We start from the raw sequence: 16,929 nt of genomic DNA on the forward strand, positions 1-16,929 counted from the left end.
CCCTGGTCCTCATAGTGTTCACACCAAATTCTGACCCTACCATTCACATGTGGAAGCAGACAACTTGTGACTATTTGAGTTATCGTTGCTTCCTATCATCTTGAAGCAGTCTGCCCATTCTCCCTTGACCTCTGGCATCAACAAGTTATTTTTCCCAGAGAACTGATGGATATCTTCTCATTTCTGGACAGTTCGCTGTGAACTCTAGAGATGGTTGTGTGGGAAAATCTCAGTAGATCGGCAGTTTCTGAAATACTCAGACCAGCTCATATGGCACCAATAACCATGTCACGTTCAAAGTCACCTCTCTTCCCCGTTCTGTTGCTCAGTTTGAACTTCACCAGGTCGTCTTCACCATGTCTATATGCTCATGTGTGCAGAGTCGCTGCCATGTGATTGGCTATTTAGATATTTGTGTTAAAAAACAAATGAACAGGTGTACCTAACAAGAAGAATTATGAATATTACCTAAATAACTTGTTGCATGGCCATTTTTTTCTTGCACCACCAATAAATATATATATTTTTTTATTTACAATTTATATTCATCACTTCATTCATTTTTCACAATCTTTGTAATTTGCAGATATACTTCAGTATCTCTAGAGACTCCAGAACACATAGGGGTACATTCCATTTACTATTTACATTGTTTTCTTTGACACATGTCTTCAAAGGCAGTAAACATTCTAGTTTAAAGGGTGTCAAACACATGAAACCCTCTCTGTGCATTAAAATCTCTTATAAAAAAATTAGTGTTACTAATTGGCTGTTTTCTTGTCACAGGCAGCACCAAGCTGGCATCATTTTGCATAAAATCATCTACAGGTCATCAGACTCTGGCACTGAGATGGGCTCCAGGGTAATAGTGGGTAAAATCAGATGGGTGCCCTCAGATATCCATCCTTGGGCTGTCCTGTTGAAGGTGGGTCTCTTCAACCCCGCATCCTGGAGCTCTGGGTATCTGGGGGGGTTCAGGTCCACTTCAGGTAGTTTAAATGTGATTCCTCTGGAAACTTTCTCAAATCCACCAAATGGAGTGGCAACCCTGTAATTAAGATCAGTTTATGACTGTCAGTCTTTGTTGTGCTCAGCTCTAATTCATTAAAACAGACTCGTAGTTTTCTCACCGGTTGAAGCATTTGTATTCAGGAAGCTCTGACCGTGGGTCTGCTGCTGGCATTTTTAGTTTGAGAGTTTCAGCGAGGTCAGGGTCACGGAGCAGGGCCTCCTCCCATGGGGAGTGATATGACTTGTGTGTAGCTGTGGGATTTAACTTCTCAGTAGTCGTTACTGTGAAGGAGGAAACCAGAATCAGTCAAGGGCGATCATAATCTGGGTTATTGTTTGAACAGAATGATCCGTCAGCCTGCTTTGCTTTTACGTGTTAACTCTGAGCTGTTTTCTTGAGCCATTATGTTTTAGAGTGGACAGGCTTATGAATAGATACTGCGCTTAGACAACACTTAACACAGGCACACTGAGTTGTCCATCAATATGATCTGAGGCCTTAAAAATAGCACATAGTTGAAGCGTGTGCTCATCATGTAATGTGTCGACATGAGATGATATTGTGCTCAAGGGTTTTTAGAGGAGGCACAGGACTCTGCTGTCAAAATAATACAATTAAATAACGCTTTTAAAGCTGCCCATAATTAATCATAGTTACATTTAGTACATGGTGTCCTGTTCTGGAAATCGGTTGCCATAAGATAAGACCAGCTGTTATGAATCTATGATAGCAGTTGTTATTATTATGACATCATTACATAATCAGTAGCTTTTATTTGACTGTGCAGTCTTATCGGCTGAATTTCAGACTCATGTACAGAGGAGCAAATGTAAAACAGAGTAATCCATCTTAAAACTACATCTTTGATTATGATTGTTTTATTTATTTATTTATTTTTGCATTACCATATTTAGATCCTCATTTAATTCACTGTTGGATAAAACAAGAACAGCCTGACTTACTAAGCTGCATAATTACCTGAATCTTTTTTTTCAGCATTAGCAATGTTTCCATTGGCTGGCGGCTCCACTTTTATTTCCACAGAGTGTGTATTCATGTTCAAAATATCATTCTGCAAAACAGAATAAAGTGCATCATTGGGTTAAAATATCAGTTGTGTAGCTACATGTTGAACTGCTAACATCTATTGCTGCTTTTTGTGTCACGCACATTAACAGCAAAGTGCCTGAGCAGCCTCTCAGAAGACTTGCCCGCAGGATGTAAAAGGCACGAGGCACATGTCTCTGTTATCATCCATGTCTTACCACACTCTTTGTTAAGAGCAAATATCCTGATAAATGTGTGCAGGCACCTTTACAGATTTTCTTTAAACCAAATCCTGGAACTTCAGAGAGAGATAATGAATAAAAAGTAAGTAAAACAAACAAGTCGACTTACACTGAGCAGCGCATTTGCTTCGTTTTGAATACTTTCAAACGTGTATTTGTCAGATCTTCTCTGGCGCATTTTGAAAAGCCGAGAACCTCTGTTGGAAAGCAGAGATAACTCCTCCAACATGATGTCTTTAGGAGTGCTGAGCTTCTTTCCAAGGTCCATAACGTAACCTGCCCAACAACAAAGTTGAAAAGATGGGGAAAAAGCAGTCTGTTATGTAGTTTAATGTATTCATTACATTTTGCATAATAGTGATGAGGCAATATTTTTTTTGATATTCCAGTATTTTACTGTATGTACTTTAAGTTTTAACTTTGAATTTTAATTTTCACTGATAACTGATGTTTTGCTATAAATGAGAGAGTGCAGGCAAAGGTTCCTGGTTTATGTCAATGCCACAATAAAAACTACATTCATGAGTACATAAATAACAATATTAGTTTGTATCTATGTTAGATGCATATTCCTGCAGACATTTGTGTACTAAAGTAGGAATGGATGGGATTAACAGTGGCCACTGGCTTGTTTTCCCATAAACCCGTCCAGGAGATCATTGCAGCACTGGTTTTAAAGGTGAAAATGTGGGACAGAAAGTATAAATATACACAACGTAATGTCAGTTTATCGGCCTGGCTAGGTTTAGGCAAGCTCATAAGATAGCATTATATGAGTCACAAAATGTATAATTTCAATTCTGTGAGCTCTGCCATGGAAAACAAATTGTCCCCATTGTACTTGTACTTGTACAATCGTTTTGGCTGTACGTGATGCTCCGTTATCCACGTGTACAGACAGAATGTACCCCAGCTGTCACAGACCTTCACGTTTCCCAAGCAGCAGTTGGCCCTCACAACCTCCCTCCCTGACACCCACCCAAAAATAGACCTTTGGAAATGACAAAAACATAGCCACCATAGGTATAAATCATCCCATTAGCTGATTTATGGTAGTCGCTGGAGAGCAGCCTTGACATTTTGAACTCTGATAACAACGAATTTTCTCTTGTGTTTTTGTCTGCCGAGCCTCAGCTCTAATATCATACCGCTGGTACCCTGGACCTCTCGGCATATAGCTGTGGCACACTTCTTCCTCTCTCCAGCAGGCATTGTACAGAATTGTGACATTGTGGCTTTGGCGAGATGAGAAGAACTCAGGAGGACTGGAAACACATACAGGACACAGGATGTAGTTGTTCTGCCAGAATCATAAAGTTTTATTTTCTGCTCATAGGTTGATGAGTTTATAAATATAAGGCCATGTATGAAATGGAGAGTATTTAAAGATCTCTAAATAAAACTCAAAATATATTCATTCAGTGTTCGTTCTGTTCCTGTTTTGGTACATAATAAAATTCACAGACATGAGACATGTATAGTTTTTGAGTCTCTAACGTCTGTGTCCCATTTGCTGTTTGCATATCGATGATTTGAACAGTATACTGCTCATGTCATTTTATAATAAACTCTGAAGGTGCCACATTTAAAGATTGCAGCATATTGCATAACCTATAAAGCTCCATTGTACATGCATTAGTGCCATACACGCAATTCTTAAATCTCTGGTGGTCACTGCACCAGTTTTTCAGTATGTGAGCTAACATTAGTGGCATCGCTTTTAATGCTGCGTAAAGGTCAAGGATGAATATGTGTCCTAAGTTTGCATGCGTAGCTGGACACAATCATTGTCCTGCAGAGCCAAATAAAACTGCTCAAGCATGAGACCAAAAATATTTTTCTCTGTAGCTGGTGTTTTGTGTATTTTTAGGTTTACTTTGTTGCTAAATTCAGAATGAGATCAAAGATGGTACAGCTCTAAAAATGCTTTTTAGAAACTCTGAAATGTTGAATAACTCTGCTGTGCCCTATGCCGTTGACTTTGGAAGAACTGTATTAAAAAAAATGTTAAAAGTAAAAAGAAAGACGATCAATGGGATTCTCAATGCAAAAATATATCCAATGCTCTGATAAACTCCTAAACACACATGCAGCCATTTAGAAAACATAAATGTTAGATGGTGTCAAATTTAATTGTTTTTAAATTTTAAAAGAAGTGCTGTGTTAACGTTATTAGAGCATAATTAAAAATACATCACATATTCACAAAATAAGCTTGATAAGGCTTGTCCATACCTGTGATGGTCGTCCTGTATCCTTGAAGAGGAGACACGGAGGCTCAGGGGTCAACCTACAGTAGGTAGTTTGATCTTCCCTGATCTTCACACTCCTGGACACTAAAGCCAAACTGTGAGTGTGTCTCTGGGTCTGTTGTGACTGGAATGCAGCTTACATCAATAGGCTAAATTTAACCTGCCAAACACTCAAAACCAATCTCAAACACCATGGGGCAAGGATCACTATCATAGAGAGAGGGGGGAGGATGGACAGCACACACACCCACTCAGTGAGATTTTGTTTGGTGCCTCTCCTGTCTCTCGACGCCTTATATTCGACATGTCTCTGTGGGCTGACATAACCTCTGAGGTACCATGCCTTCATGTTAGGGAAGCTGTTAATGTTGCGTGCGCACTTCTGTCTCCAAACTGAGTTGTGTTACTATTGTTATGTGTAATTACTGACTCTGGATAATGATAAACAGATAAGAGAGGGGTGTTAAAGGGGTGATGGAGTATTGCCAAGAAGGGTTTTATATCAAAGTCATTATCCTCGCAGTTGAAGCTGTTGCAGTGCTGAAGATATTCTGACCGTTAAATCTTTTTCAAAGTCTGTGAAGTTTAAAATAGGAATAAGGCTGAAACCCTGTCAACTCAGTATTTTAACCCTTTAAAGCCTGAACCATGAAATAATTGCCAGAAAATTCTAATCTAAAAATGGAGCGTTTATTGAACCATCTGACAAAATTGTTAAAAAAATTAATTACATTTTATTTTCTATATATAAATTTGCATCATATTTGCTACATCCGCCATTAAAAAAAAAGCTTAAAAATGTATCCTGCAATTTATACCATTTTTTCAGGGGGAAAACCGGCATCAGCTGCATGTGATATTATCCTATAATCTGAATTTAAAAAGGCAAAACAGAGAAATGAAAAAGACTATATCTACTCTTCAAGAGTCAAATTTTACAATAAAAGATTGATATCAGGAACTTCTGAGAAACAAATTAAATTCAAATAACAACACTAAAAGTGTGTTTTAATCTGTTTTATTTCTTGTGTTTCAAAAGTGAAAACAGTGATATTGTACACGGTAAGAGCCCAACTTTAAATTTGCACGCGTCACGTGGAAACTCTGGCACTCAAGGACAGCATCTGCTTCTGTTAACACTTAAACACCACACAGTGTCTGATCAAAGGTGGGAAACTTTGCATTTATTCATGCAGGATTCATTCCTATTAAAAGATCAACAAAATAAAAGCAAATAAGCCAACACACAGTTTGTCACTTTAAATAACACTTTCCTTAAGGCACACACACTGATTGTAAGCTTACAACTTTTCTGGCAATGCATTGCAAAAGATAAAATAGGAACCATATGATGTCTGAAAAACACAAAAGTCAATAAAGTGAATGAGATTATTGGAAATGGTTACTTGTGTAATCGCCACTGCATTACTACTGAGAAAAAATCTGATTATTATAGGATGAGTGATATAATACTGTGTGGATGACACTCTGGTGGCACAATAGCAACATTTCCCATGAAAGCTGAGCTCATATCTCACACAATCGTCACAGTATGTTCTTGCTTTAAACCAAATGATTTTTTCATGCAATCAACATAATTATCCATCCCGTCATAAATGCAAAACCAACATAACAAATGGCTTAAACTGTGCCAAAGCCTTACCCTCATTTTTCGACATACAGTACTCCATCTCCTAGTGACAAATAACAATTCTCTGCATTTCATGTTTTCTATACTCTGAAGGAAAATCTGTGCCTTACAATGTTAATATCATTTATTATTTCTCTTTCTCTGATATCTGACTTCATCTATTAACTTCGCTGAAATGCACTGTACACAGGAGAGCACTTTGTTGGACTGAAGCCTTGTGCCATTTGCCCAATACTGGCCCTAAGAGGCTGGGCAGGTCTGAAGGGAGGCCCATAGAAGGCTGGTTTCTCAGGTGAGAATGTCCTGCTCTTGGTAAGAATGTGAAAAGCTGGGGCCTCATGATGATAATGACTCTTACTGACAGGTGCAGGATCAAGAGATACCCTGCGTTTCCATTCTTCTGGAGGCTCTGGCAGAGATCCCCGGTGCTTTGCAGCTTTGGCATTAGTAGCTGCAGATGAGGGGAGAAACAAAAAGGCTTCATCCACAGAGCCAATAGGGCTTCTTGATGCTGCCTCCCATGGTGTAAGTGGTTTGTGGACTTTTTCTTGGAATGATGTTTGCCTCTGTATTGGCAGTACCCCGGGTGTGCTCACTGGTGACAGATGTCCAGGAGAAGGCATTGAACTCAGTCTCTGAGGCAGGCTCAGCGAACGACTTCTACCAAATCCCTAAAAGAAAAGCACAAACTTGTTGGCTGGAGTGACAGCAGCATTGCAGACTCTGCTGCCACCATCTGGCTTCTCTGAAACCTGGAGAGCTAATGCTTTTGAAGTGTATTCATATTTTAAGTGTAATAAAATGTGTGTTACTCTTCTCTAAAATAAAAAAAGACTTACTGAATAAAGATTATCCTTGAATTGTCCTATGACAAAACATTACCATTATGTGAATGTTTGAGCCCTAAGAGTGTCAGGTATTGAAACTATTAGTTTCGATGCTAGGGGTGGGAATACTATCAAATGCCTCAAATAAAGAACAGCATGTAGGATTGAGTTGCACCAGTTACCCTGGTATAAAAGTCTAAATAAGGACTTAGACCTCTGATATTTCTTAAGTCATTACCTTTGCTCGAAATTAGGAACCCTGTTTTTGTGATTGACTTGAGTTGACCTATAATGCTGTCTTTCTTGTCAAGCATTGTTGTATATTTGATATTGTTGTGGCTTCACTCTAGCTGTTCTGTTCTGAGTCTTTTTAAACTTTTTATTTCTTGCATCTGTCCTTGCTTAGAAAAGTGTTTTAACAGCCCACGAGAGCACTTTGTACTTCGTGGGTGATGCCTCAACAGAAATGGTTTACTCAATATTGCCTGCAGAAGCTAAAGAAACCAATGCATGTATTTGATGTTGCACACCTGTGGTAAGTGTAGCTATAATTGCTCTGCTGGTATACTTGTGTCTCTGCACACAGAAGAAGGAATACATTGATGCATTTGAAATCTTGTTCATGTTTATGTCTTTAGCTCTGTGAAATAAATTAACGTAAAGATACTTTATTACTTTACCAAATCCATCTTGACTGTCTGTTCTTTGATAGTTTTTTTATGTCATTTTTTGGTCATTTTATTACATTTTCCTTTTTACACTTCCACAGAGCAAGGGCAGAAGTAGTGTTAATGTTTTGAGGTCCCCCCCGTTTTTCCGTCTTTTTTTGATTGATTAAATATGCCTTACATTGTCTTTTAAAAAGTGCAGATTCCACATTACAAAGCAATTTCAGATTTGTAGAATATTTTGAGGTTTTATTTGTTTTTTCTATGAATCCTGTTAAAATGTTTTAGTGAAAACAAATGGACATGGTTAATATCAATATTAGTAGCAAATGGACAATTTCACTTGTGTAAAAGTCATATATATCTGAATTTTAGGAATTATTCAGACTAAATGAAGAAGATTTCCGAACTTACCTGCTGCTGGTTCAAGCACCTTGAAACAAGTACAGTGTTAATGCCATTGAAAAGACAGGGGAAAAAACTTGGAACTACTGGAACTATTTCCTCTGCCTCTAGAATTTGCATAAGAATTACAATTTTTTTAAATTACTTATTTTATTTTTTTTATTATTTTTTTTAGTTTGAACAAGTATTTATGTTATGGGTCTATTTCTAAAGGCACTCTAATAGGGTTTTTAATGCAATAAAAACAAACAAAACATTTAGCTACACGTAAGTATGTCAAAATTTTAATTTAATAACTTTTCTGGAAAAAAACCAACAACTTGAAACTGAGAAAATAACTTGAAATTTTAAGTTATAAAATCAAAATTTTGAGATGATAACCTGTAATTGGGACTATAAATGTTTTTTTGAAAAAAAAAAAAGTAAAACTATTTTGTTTTTGCTTTTTTCAGTGGCAGAAACAAGCTTCTATATAGCTCTCATCAGATTAAAGGTAGACAGAGTCATGCTGTAAACTGTGTGACTGGATAACTCTCTAACTCTCTTTTTCATTGTCACAAACTCCTGAAGTCAACTGAATGTAGCATTTTTCATATTGCCTGTAATCTGCATACTATAGTATTTAGCAAGTTTGTGAGCTTATCCAAATACACTTTCCCTCTCACACACACAGGACAAGGAAAAAGACAATTCTTAAGAGAAAGAAATGTAAACTTAAATGTGCAATTTTACATGTGACCTGTAGAGGTCCACAGAATTGGGATGAGCTTGGAAGCACTTTAAAACATCAATATTTTTCAGTATTTAAAAGAACAGCTGCTACTAAAATATGTTTGATTTTGAACCCTGTATAGCAAAGATCTTTCAAAATCTGCAATAGCACTATATTTTAAGTTCATACTTTAATAAACTACTTACTTTATATACTTTAATACTATTATCATGTGCTAACACTATTATCACTGCCTACGTGTGTTAGATTAGTGTTATTAATATGACGATATTTGAATTAATAAGACATTGTATGTTAGAAGGTTGTGTTTGTTTTTCATGATCTTTTATTTATCCAGGTAAAAGTCTCATTGAGATTAAAATCTCTTTTCCAAGTGAGACTTGGCCAAGAGGACAAATGTATATAATTGAATGAATAGTGGAATTGTAAAGCGCTTTGGGTGCCTAGAAAAGCGCTATTCATTATTATTGCAATCCATTATTATTATTATTATTATTATTATTATTATTATTATTATTATTATATTTTTCATGCATATCATCTGATGCCTGGGCCACTATTTAGTCCAATTTCATAAATAACTATTTTGCATGTTAACATTTTTTTACTTGTATTTTAAGCTGACTTCTGAATAAACTAAACTGAATTTAATTTAATTGAACTGGTAACTATAATAAAGGTGTTTGTTGCATAATTATGGCTGTAACTAGACTGAGAGAGAGAGAGAGATTGATGTCAATCAAATGCTATTTCTACATGAAATAAGCAAAAAAGTTTATTAATGTGTATAGTTTCTCAATAGAAAACAGGAACACTAAAAAGGTAAGGAGATGTTTTGTGATTGCTGTATCTTTAATCAGCGATAATAAGTTAAGGGTATATGAAACCACTGAAAATGCTCAAAGCTTTAGTTAATTCTACTCTGTCTCTAGTTATACATTTGAAAAAAATGCCTCTTTGCTGTATACAGATAATATATTATTCAGAGGTGGGACCAAGTCATTGTTTTGCAAGTCTCAAGTAAGTCTCAAGTCTTTATCCTCAAGTCTCAAGTCAAGTCTCAAGTAATGTCAGGCAAGTCAGAGTCGAGTCTCAAGTCACTGGTGTAAAAGTCCGAGTCAAGTCACAAGTCTGAAACTTTGAATTTCAAGTCCTTTCGAGTCTTTAAAAAAAAAAAAAAACGAAAAAATAATGTTGCAGTTATGCTAAATGTAAATATTAGACCATGTAATTTTAAAATCTGTGTTTTTCTCAACACATGACAAAATAGTGAACTTAGAAAATATACACAAATTGTGAAATTGCACCTCTTTAAAATGCAGCTCAATTAAACCTAGCTCCAAGAATAATTTTCACCGACAGTTCTGAGATAAGCTGCATGTTATTCTTGGATGCGGTTGTAGGACCAGCTTTAAAATCGCATGACAAAAATATACACATTAAAAAAAACTGCATCACCAACGTAGCCTGGACAACATTTGCTAGTTAGATGAAGTCAGCTATCTCATCTTAGCATATTTATATGCATATTTATAATCATACGGTTCTTGGAGTGAGTGCATACACTCATGAAGTTTAGTAACTTCAGGTCACTGCAACAAGCCCAGGTACAGTTTACCGCCGGATGGGTGCAGGACCTTGAAATGCACCGTGTAGAACGAAAGACCATCGTACGTATCATAAGTTTACCAGTCTCACAAATCGTCGTCATAAATACATAATCGTACTGGGCAATTAGTGATACAAAAAACCTGTTTTATCCTGTGAATAAAAGTATATGTTTTTGTCAATGTACCATAATAACAGAAGCGAAACGCAATATTGTGTCAGGACAATTCACTATTTATGCACAATAAACAAAGGAGCATAGCGCGACAATTTCTGTTCAGTGCCAGACTTGCTTGTAACCTATATCACTAATTATGTTATGAAAATGACGTATTAAGTACTAAAAAACACTGACCTTCGTGTAAATGCTTGGAGCAGACTAACCTGTGAGCTGGAGTGTTCTGGGACGTTATATTTGATCTTTGAATGGCTGCGATCCAGGCCATCCGTCGCGTCTTTGTTACTTCGGAAACATGGCTCGAACAATTTCTCTTCAACGTCGTAATCCGATAACAACCGATCTCTTTACCCGTCGGCTTCCCGTGGCTGTCATGCGACCGGCTATTGCAGTTAATAATACAACAGCTTCTTGACATTTTTGTGTTTCTTTTTATCGCTGTGTGACTGATTTTAATTGAAAGCCTGCGTGCGCTAGTACCGCTTGCCACGAGTTCCCAGAATCCTTTGCGGTTCTACCCGTGAATGACGTCACATTTTCAATCTCTATATAATATGCATGTTAAATTTTATATTTAGGGTAAAATATCAAGTCTTTTCAAGTAAACCGGTTCAAGTCCAATTCAAGTCCCAAGTCATTGGTGTAAAAGTCCAAGTCAAGTCACAAGTCTTAGAACATTTTTTCAAGTCAAGTCTAAAGTCATAAAATTAATGACTCGAGTCTGACTCGAGTCCAAGTCATGTGACTCGAGTCCACACCTCTGATATTATTTATCATGACGGAAGCTAATGACTTGCTGTCCATGAATGTTTAGAATAGCAAAATCAAATTTTGCTTTTGGGGGGGCTGAGATTATAGTTCCAGACTTTCAACATTCAGAGATTAAGATCGAAAAGCTGTAACACACAAATACAGTTAAGTTTGAAAGATTAGGTCGTAATTGCTAAAAGTGCAACAAGATTGAGCCACTTATGTGCAAAAGTGTGAGGCAGTGAGAAAGACAAAGGAGAAAGGAAATAGGGAAATTGTTCACAACACACATATGAAGTACACAAGTAGGAGGAAAGAGAAATTTAATAGCATGATAGTGCCGAGTACAAGAAGTGCAAACACTGACATGTCAGAAAGATGAGGGGATAAAGATTTGCAGTAGATGTTTTCGTGAAACCGTAGCAGAACATTCAAATTTCTATGATATTTTGCTCATTTTTTCCATCAAGGATGAGGATATAGAATTTCTGATGAAATTTCTGACAGTTGAATAACTGGCCATGTTGAAAAATACCCACATAAAAAACATTTTTAGAATATTTTAGTCATCAGGTCACAACCAAAATGAATGCTTTTTGCTGCTCTAATGCCATCAAAGTCTGGAATGAGGCTGAAGCAAATGCAAATTGTTTCCCCAAACACACATGAGTATTATAAGTATAAGTTGTAAAAATCAGTTATCATTAACTTGAATAAAAGATTAAACAATCTAATTTGATAGGGGTAAATATCTATCTATCTATCTATCTATCTATCTATCTATCTATCTATCTATCTATCTATCTATCTATCTCATATATATATATATAGCGAGAGAGAGAGAGAGAGAGAGAGAGAGAGAGAGAGAGAGAGAGAGAGAGAGAGAGAGAGAGAGAGATAATAAACATTATGTGTTTGTTTTGTATTGTCTGGGGTTTCATGGGTTCCTATCTCAGCATGCAAATTTGCAGGTGATCTATTTTCTTAAAAAAACCAAAAAAACCCAAAATAAGATATTGTAGCAGAACAGGACTCTCTGCACACATTATTGCACATGACATAGCACATCACAAGAATCTACATTATTTTGTTTTGCTTTTCCCTTTTTCTCCAATTGTCAGGGACATTATGTTATGTGCTAATGTGTTTATTTGTTGTACTTTATGTTGAATTTATCTGTCACAGATTTAAAAGAGCTTAACTGTACCTTAAGTTGTTTCCTTACATTGCCAGCTAAACAGATCTCTATAGCTGCAAATTATTCCAGTTGAGGCCTACGTTTAGTGCAAAGGACTCTATATTTCCACCTGTTAAGACACATTAGAGGCTGCCAAGTTGCAGATAACTATGTAATTACTGTCTCAGTGTTGACTATACCAAAACAAGACCATATACAGTACAAGAATTAATGTAGCATGGCTACAGGTTTCCAGTGTTTGCTTGTCACCACTGGCTTCTTAGCAGAAAACTTTGGCCAAGGAGCCAATTGACGTGCGCCTCTAGCAATAAGAGATGCAGGAGAGAAAGCTGAAGCTATGCTGTCAGCAGCAGATGGCTGCTGGGAAGATGTGCTTGCAGGTCTGGCGCTGTGTGCTGGCTTTTTGGTTAAGCGATGGGCTGCAGGTGCTGCAGTGTGCTTTTTATCCACGTGCTTGTCAATTGCAAGAGGCTCAGCCAATCTTGTGTTTTGGGCAGAAGAACTTTGGGAACTTACCGATCCAGGTGACTTAGTTGGGACTTCTGCCTTGCTTTCAACAGCAAGCTCAGAGGCATTATAAGGAGAAGTGGCAGAGGCAACTCTAAGTTTAAGGTTTTTGGTAACCTCGAACTTTGACACTGGGGCTGGTTTGGGACTGGGGGTGGGGCTGGGGGTGGGGCTTTTGGTTCCAGGCACCACATTATATTTGAACAGTGATGAGTTCAACTGATAAGGCTGATGTTTCATTATATCTAAAGAGTTGAGTTGCTTGGGGGCTGATTTAGATTTCTCTTTGGTCTTGACATTGACTTTTGGGCTTGTGGAAGGGGGTTGTTTGGCTGCAGCATAGAAAGGAGAAAGAAGGGGATTGTAGGATAATGGAGGTGGGGCTCGAATATTCGATGAATACCTCCAAGAGTTCGGGAGGGATGAGGTCAGGGAGGGGGATCTGATTTTGTTTGCTTGCACTGTTTCAGCATCAACAATGAACTTCTCCATACGGGACTGTCTTTTGGCAAACAATTCTGCACCTTTTCCAGTCATAGCTGGGCCATCACCAGCCCAACTGGTACCTCTGTCTGAGATCCGACCCTTTGGAGAAAACTGTGGTGCTTTTGACAAGTGGATATATGACTTCCCTGCTTGTGGTGGGCAAGAGGCAATTGAGTGTGAAGTGCTGTCTGCCTTGTTCTTTGAGCGTGAAGTTGGATACTGTGGTCTGTAAGTAGGACTGTGGGCCTGCATACTCACAGGGGATCGTTGCTGCTGTTGACTCCAGCTATTTGTGGTTGGCTGCAGATGAAGCTGAGAAGAGCTGTCCGGAGCCCAGGCATTAGTAGGTGTTTGAAGTGTTGCCTGAGTTTGATCTGGTGCCCAGCGGTTGGCCATCTGTTGAAGCTGAGCCCAGTCTTGTTGCTGTAAGTAATTCTGACTATGAGGACCCACGGGACTGTGCGAAGGTTGTGAAACCGGACTTCTTGGCGGAATATTGGGCTCGCTGGAGGGGCTCCTTCTCATCCATGGTGGACAGTTTGGGTTGAGGGTGGGTTTTGGGGCTACTGGAGGGGGATTCTTGAGTTTTATTGTTCTGGGTTGCATGAAATTACAAGCTTCAGCACCTAGACTAAAACAGTCCTCCTCCGAATCAATATAAGACCTCCTTTCCCCTTTGTTTTGAGTGTGAAGATCTGAATATTGTGCCCGCACAGATGACTGTTTATTAGTGGCTTTCTGTTTTGATTCTGGTAGGATGCCAGTTTTGATGGCTGGCACAGATATTCGCTCATCTCTTGAGGCTATTATGTCTCCAGTTGGAGACCAAACCTGTGGGTTAGTGTTAATAGGCACAGGTACTTTAAATCTTGTTTCGTGTTTCTTTGTAACTGGAACAACACTCCCAGGTATGGGGGTAGAACTTGGGCTATCTTGAAATCCTAGAAAAGGCCTTGCAGTTCTGTTTGGTACCAAGGGTTTTGGTACATTGGACAGATGGTTCATGTCCTGGAAATCTTCTTGGTATTCTCCATGCTGCTTGAGATTTGCATTCATATAACTCTGATCTGCCTGATCAGCATGCGCGTACATTTCCTCAGTGTCGTAAATTTGCTGTGCTTGTTCACAGGCAGGTTCTGTTAATACTTCCACAGGTAATCCTTCACTCCTCAGTTTTTCATGCTCGGTAACAATTTCATCTATTCGTTTGCGCCGCTGAGCAAACATCAAAACTCCCTTCCCTTTTGTCTCTGGTAGAGCATCCATTTCTTGAACACTTCCCCAATTCAGACTCAAATTGTGCTGCTGCTGATAAAGAGAATACTGCTCCTCTAACTCTGAATCACTGGTGGCCACAAAGTTATACCCGGCTGATCTAACTTCTTCAGCCCCCTCCTCTATTTGGTCTTCACTGTCAACCTTGTTGTCACCAGTTCCGTAACTCACAAGCGTAAACTTCTTGACTCTCTGCCGGCGTTTTTTGAACAGCAGGGCTCCCTTATTTTGGGGGTTTGGCGCATCGGTTAGAAGCCGAGCAATTCTCTTGCATTTAGACTTGGTCTCCTTGACATGCCTTTCTGACTGGCTCTCGCTGCGACTGAGCCCTGAGACAAAGAAAAAAATGAAGGGAGGGACAGAAAGAGAACGAGGGTGAGAGGAGAAGGAGGAGGAGGAAGGAGAGAGATTAAAACAAGAAGAAGCTGAACCATAAAACATAGGAAAATGTGGATTGTAATGTTTTTTGTTTACACTGTACTCAATTGGTCAATTTTCAGTAAAGTTAAAAAAAAAAAGCTATGGGACTGATAATGCCATTAGTATAAGCAACTAATGGAAGCATGACAGGTAAGACACAATTTCAGATCCCCCTGCTGAAGCAAGCACACTAATAAAAGCATCATATTTACTTACAGCTAACTTAGGGGGCATCCATAAGGCAAGAAAAGTGAGGAGCTCATTTTCCACTGCAGTCAAGGCTTACGATCGGAAAAGGGATCGGGTGACAGGCCAGGGTGACACATGCTGGTGTCTGTCAAATTTGTTTCTGCCAGCCTCATCATATGGTCATATTTTATTCTTATCCTGCTCTGACTAATAAAGCCATGGGTATTCTCCCAGTAAGTCCACTTCAAATAGACCCTGTGTTACAGCATGAAAAAACAGCAGCACCCATTGTGCTTTGTCAAAGTTATTTATCAATTAAGTTAGGTCTTTTGATTCACATACCAGCTACAGTAAATACAGCCAAAGGTAACTTTTTAAAAACTTTATTCACTGACTGTAATGTGTGCCTCAGCTGGCTGAATTTAAAGTAACTAAATAATATCTTAACTGTTCACAAATCTTATTAAATCATTTTAAATCTTAGAAAAAAAACAACCTTTCTGCTGCTGTGCAGTTTGCAGTACTACCTTGACTGACACATAAAAGGAGGGTAGAAGATCGATACTTACGTGTGTACTTTGCCCTCTGCCTGTCTGGTCTGCACAGATCTGTGTCAGACTCCGAGTTCCACTTCTCTGCCTGCTCAGCACCCTCATCTGAAATTCCAAAGGAGACAGAAGCAGGAGGTGCTTCACTGCTCCCTCCTTCCTCTGAAGATTCAAGCTTGCTGTTTCCAGTCTCTGGGCCTTTTCTATTACTGGCTCCCGTGGGCTGTCCTGTGGTCAGGGTCAAGGCCATGGTCATATCAGCAGCACAGCCAAGAGAGGAGAAAGAAGACTGGGAATGTGGCCGTGATATCTTGCCAGCATGATCCTCTGAGTCTGTGCACTCTGGATGCAGGGATGTTTGTGAGGTTTGGATGTGAGGAGACTCTCTCGACTCACTAAGGTAGATGTCATCCTCTTCCTGATATGATACTTCTTCTTCACTTCCACTAAGTTCAGGCGGGGACTGTTGCTCACCTGCAGATTCCCATTCTTGAAGGTGTTCTGGGGAGTCAGGGTCATACTTGGAGATATAAGTACTTTCTGGCTCTAACAGGTACTCTGCTTCGCTGACTTCATCTTCATTGTGGGACTCTACCACAGACCCAGACACATAAATCTCCTGGGACCCATCTGAACCTGACCAGGGGGCCAAGTTACCACTCTGCTCTTGGTCTTCCGTTTCTGGTTCCATCTCAAGTAGTGTTTCACAATATCCCGGGTTTCACCAGCAATACCTTCATTAAGACAAGGACAAACAACTTAAGGCTAATTAATCTTTTCCCTTTAGGTATATATATCTCAATATAACAAACTATTTCAGCACACATATAACTATATAGCATGCCCCTGAAGGTCCACCCTTGGCTACAATTCATGTTTTCTGTTCAGCTCAAGAGATTTTTAGCATTCAGTGACCTTTGTGACATTAGTGGT

At 38.7% G+C, this 16,929-nt stretch overlaps 2 protein-coding genes across 3 annotated transcripts; both read right to left on the bottom strand.

The window, feature by feature from the left end:
* Positions 1 to 506: 506 nt before the first annotated feature.
* Positions 507 to 4,638, bottom strand: myoz2b (myozenin 2b). 2 transcript variants are annotated; one of them, XM_085355901.1, is made up of 6 exons: positions 4,537 to 4,638; positions 3,450 to 3,566; positions 2,411 to 2,577; positions 1,991 to 2,084; positions 1,131 to 1,293; positions 507 to 1,048 (listed from the first exon to the last, which is right to left on the bottom strand). In XM_085355901.1, exons 2-6 carry the CDS (start codon positions 3,529 to 3,531, stop codon positions 823 to 825), a joined length of 732 nt encoding a protein of 243 aa, XP_085212027.1. In that variant the 5' UTR covers positions 3,532 to 3,566; positions 4,537 to 4,638; the 3' UTR covers positions 507 to 822. The 2 variants fall into 2 exon arrangements, with proteins under 2 accessions (XP_085212027.1, XP_085212028.1); XM_085355902.1 differs by lacking the exon at positions 3,450 to 3,566.
* Positions 4,639 to 6,326: 1,688 nt separating this feature from the next.
* synpo2b (synaptopodin 2b) lies at positions 6,327 to 16,706 on the bottom strand. Its single transcript, XM_085356954.1, has 3 exons — positions 16,018 to 16,706; positions 13,088 to 15,168; positions 6,327 to 6,875 (listed from the first exon to the last, which is right to left on the bottom strand). The coding sequence occupies exons 1-3, from the start codon at positions 16,685 to 16,687 to the stop codon at positions 6,366 to 6,368; spliced, it is 3,261 nt and encodes a 1,086-aa protein (XP_085213080.1). The 5' UTR covers positions 16,688 to 16,706; the 3' UTR covers positions 6,327 to 6,365.
* Positions 16,707 to 16,929: the final 223 nt, after the last annotated feature.

Source organism: Diplotaxodon limnothrissa, linkage group LG6, assembly GCF_057381915.1.
Source record: "Diplotaxodon limnothrissa isolate DT_005_m linkage group LG6, D_limnothrissa_male_GT1.1, whole genome shotgun sequence".
In the NCBI taxonomy this organism is placed as follows: domain Eukaryota; kingdom Metazoa; phylum Chordata; class Actinopteri; order Cichliformes; family Cichlidae; genus Diplotaxodon; species Diplotaxodon limnothrissa.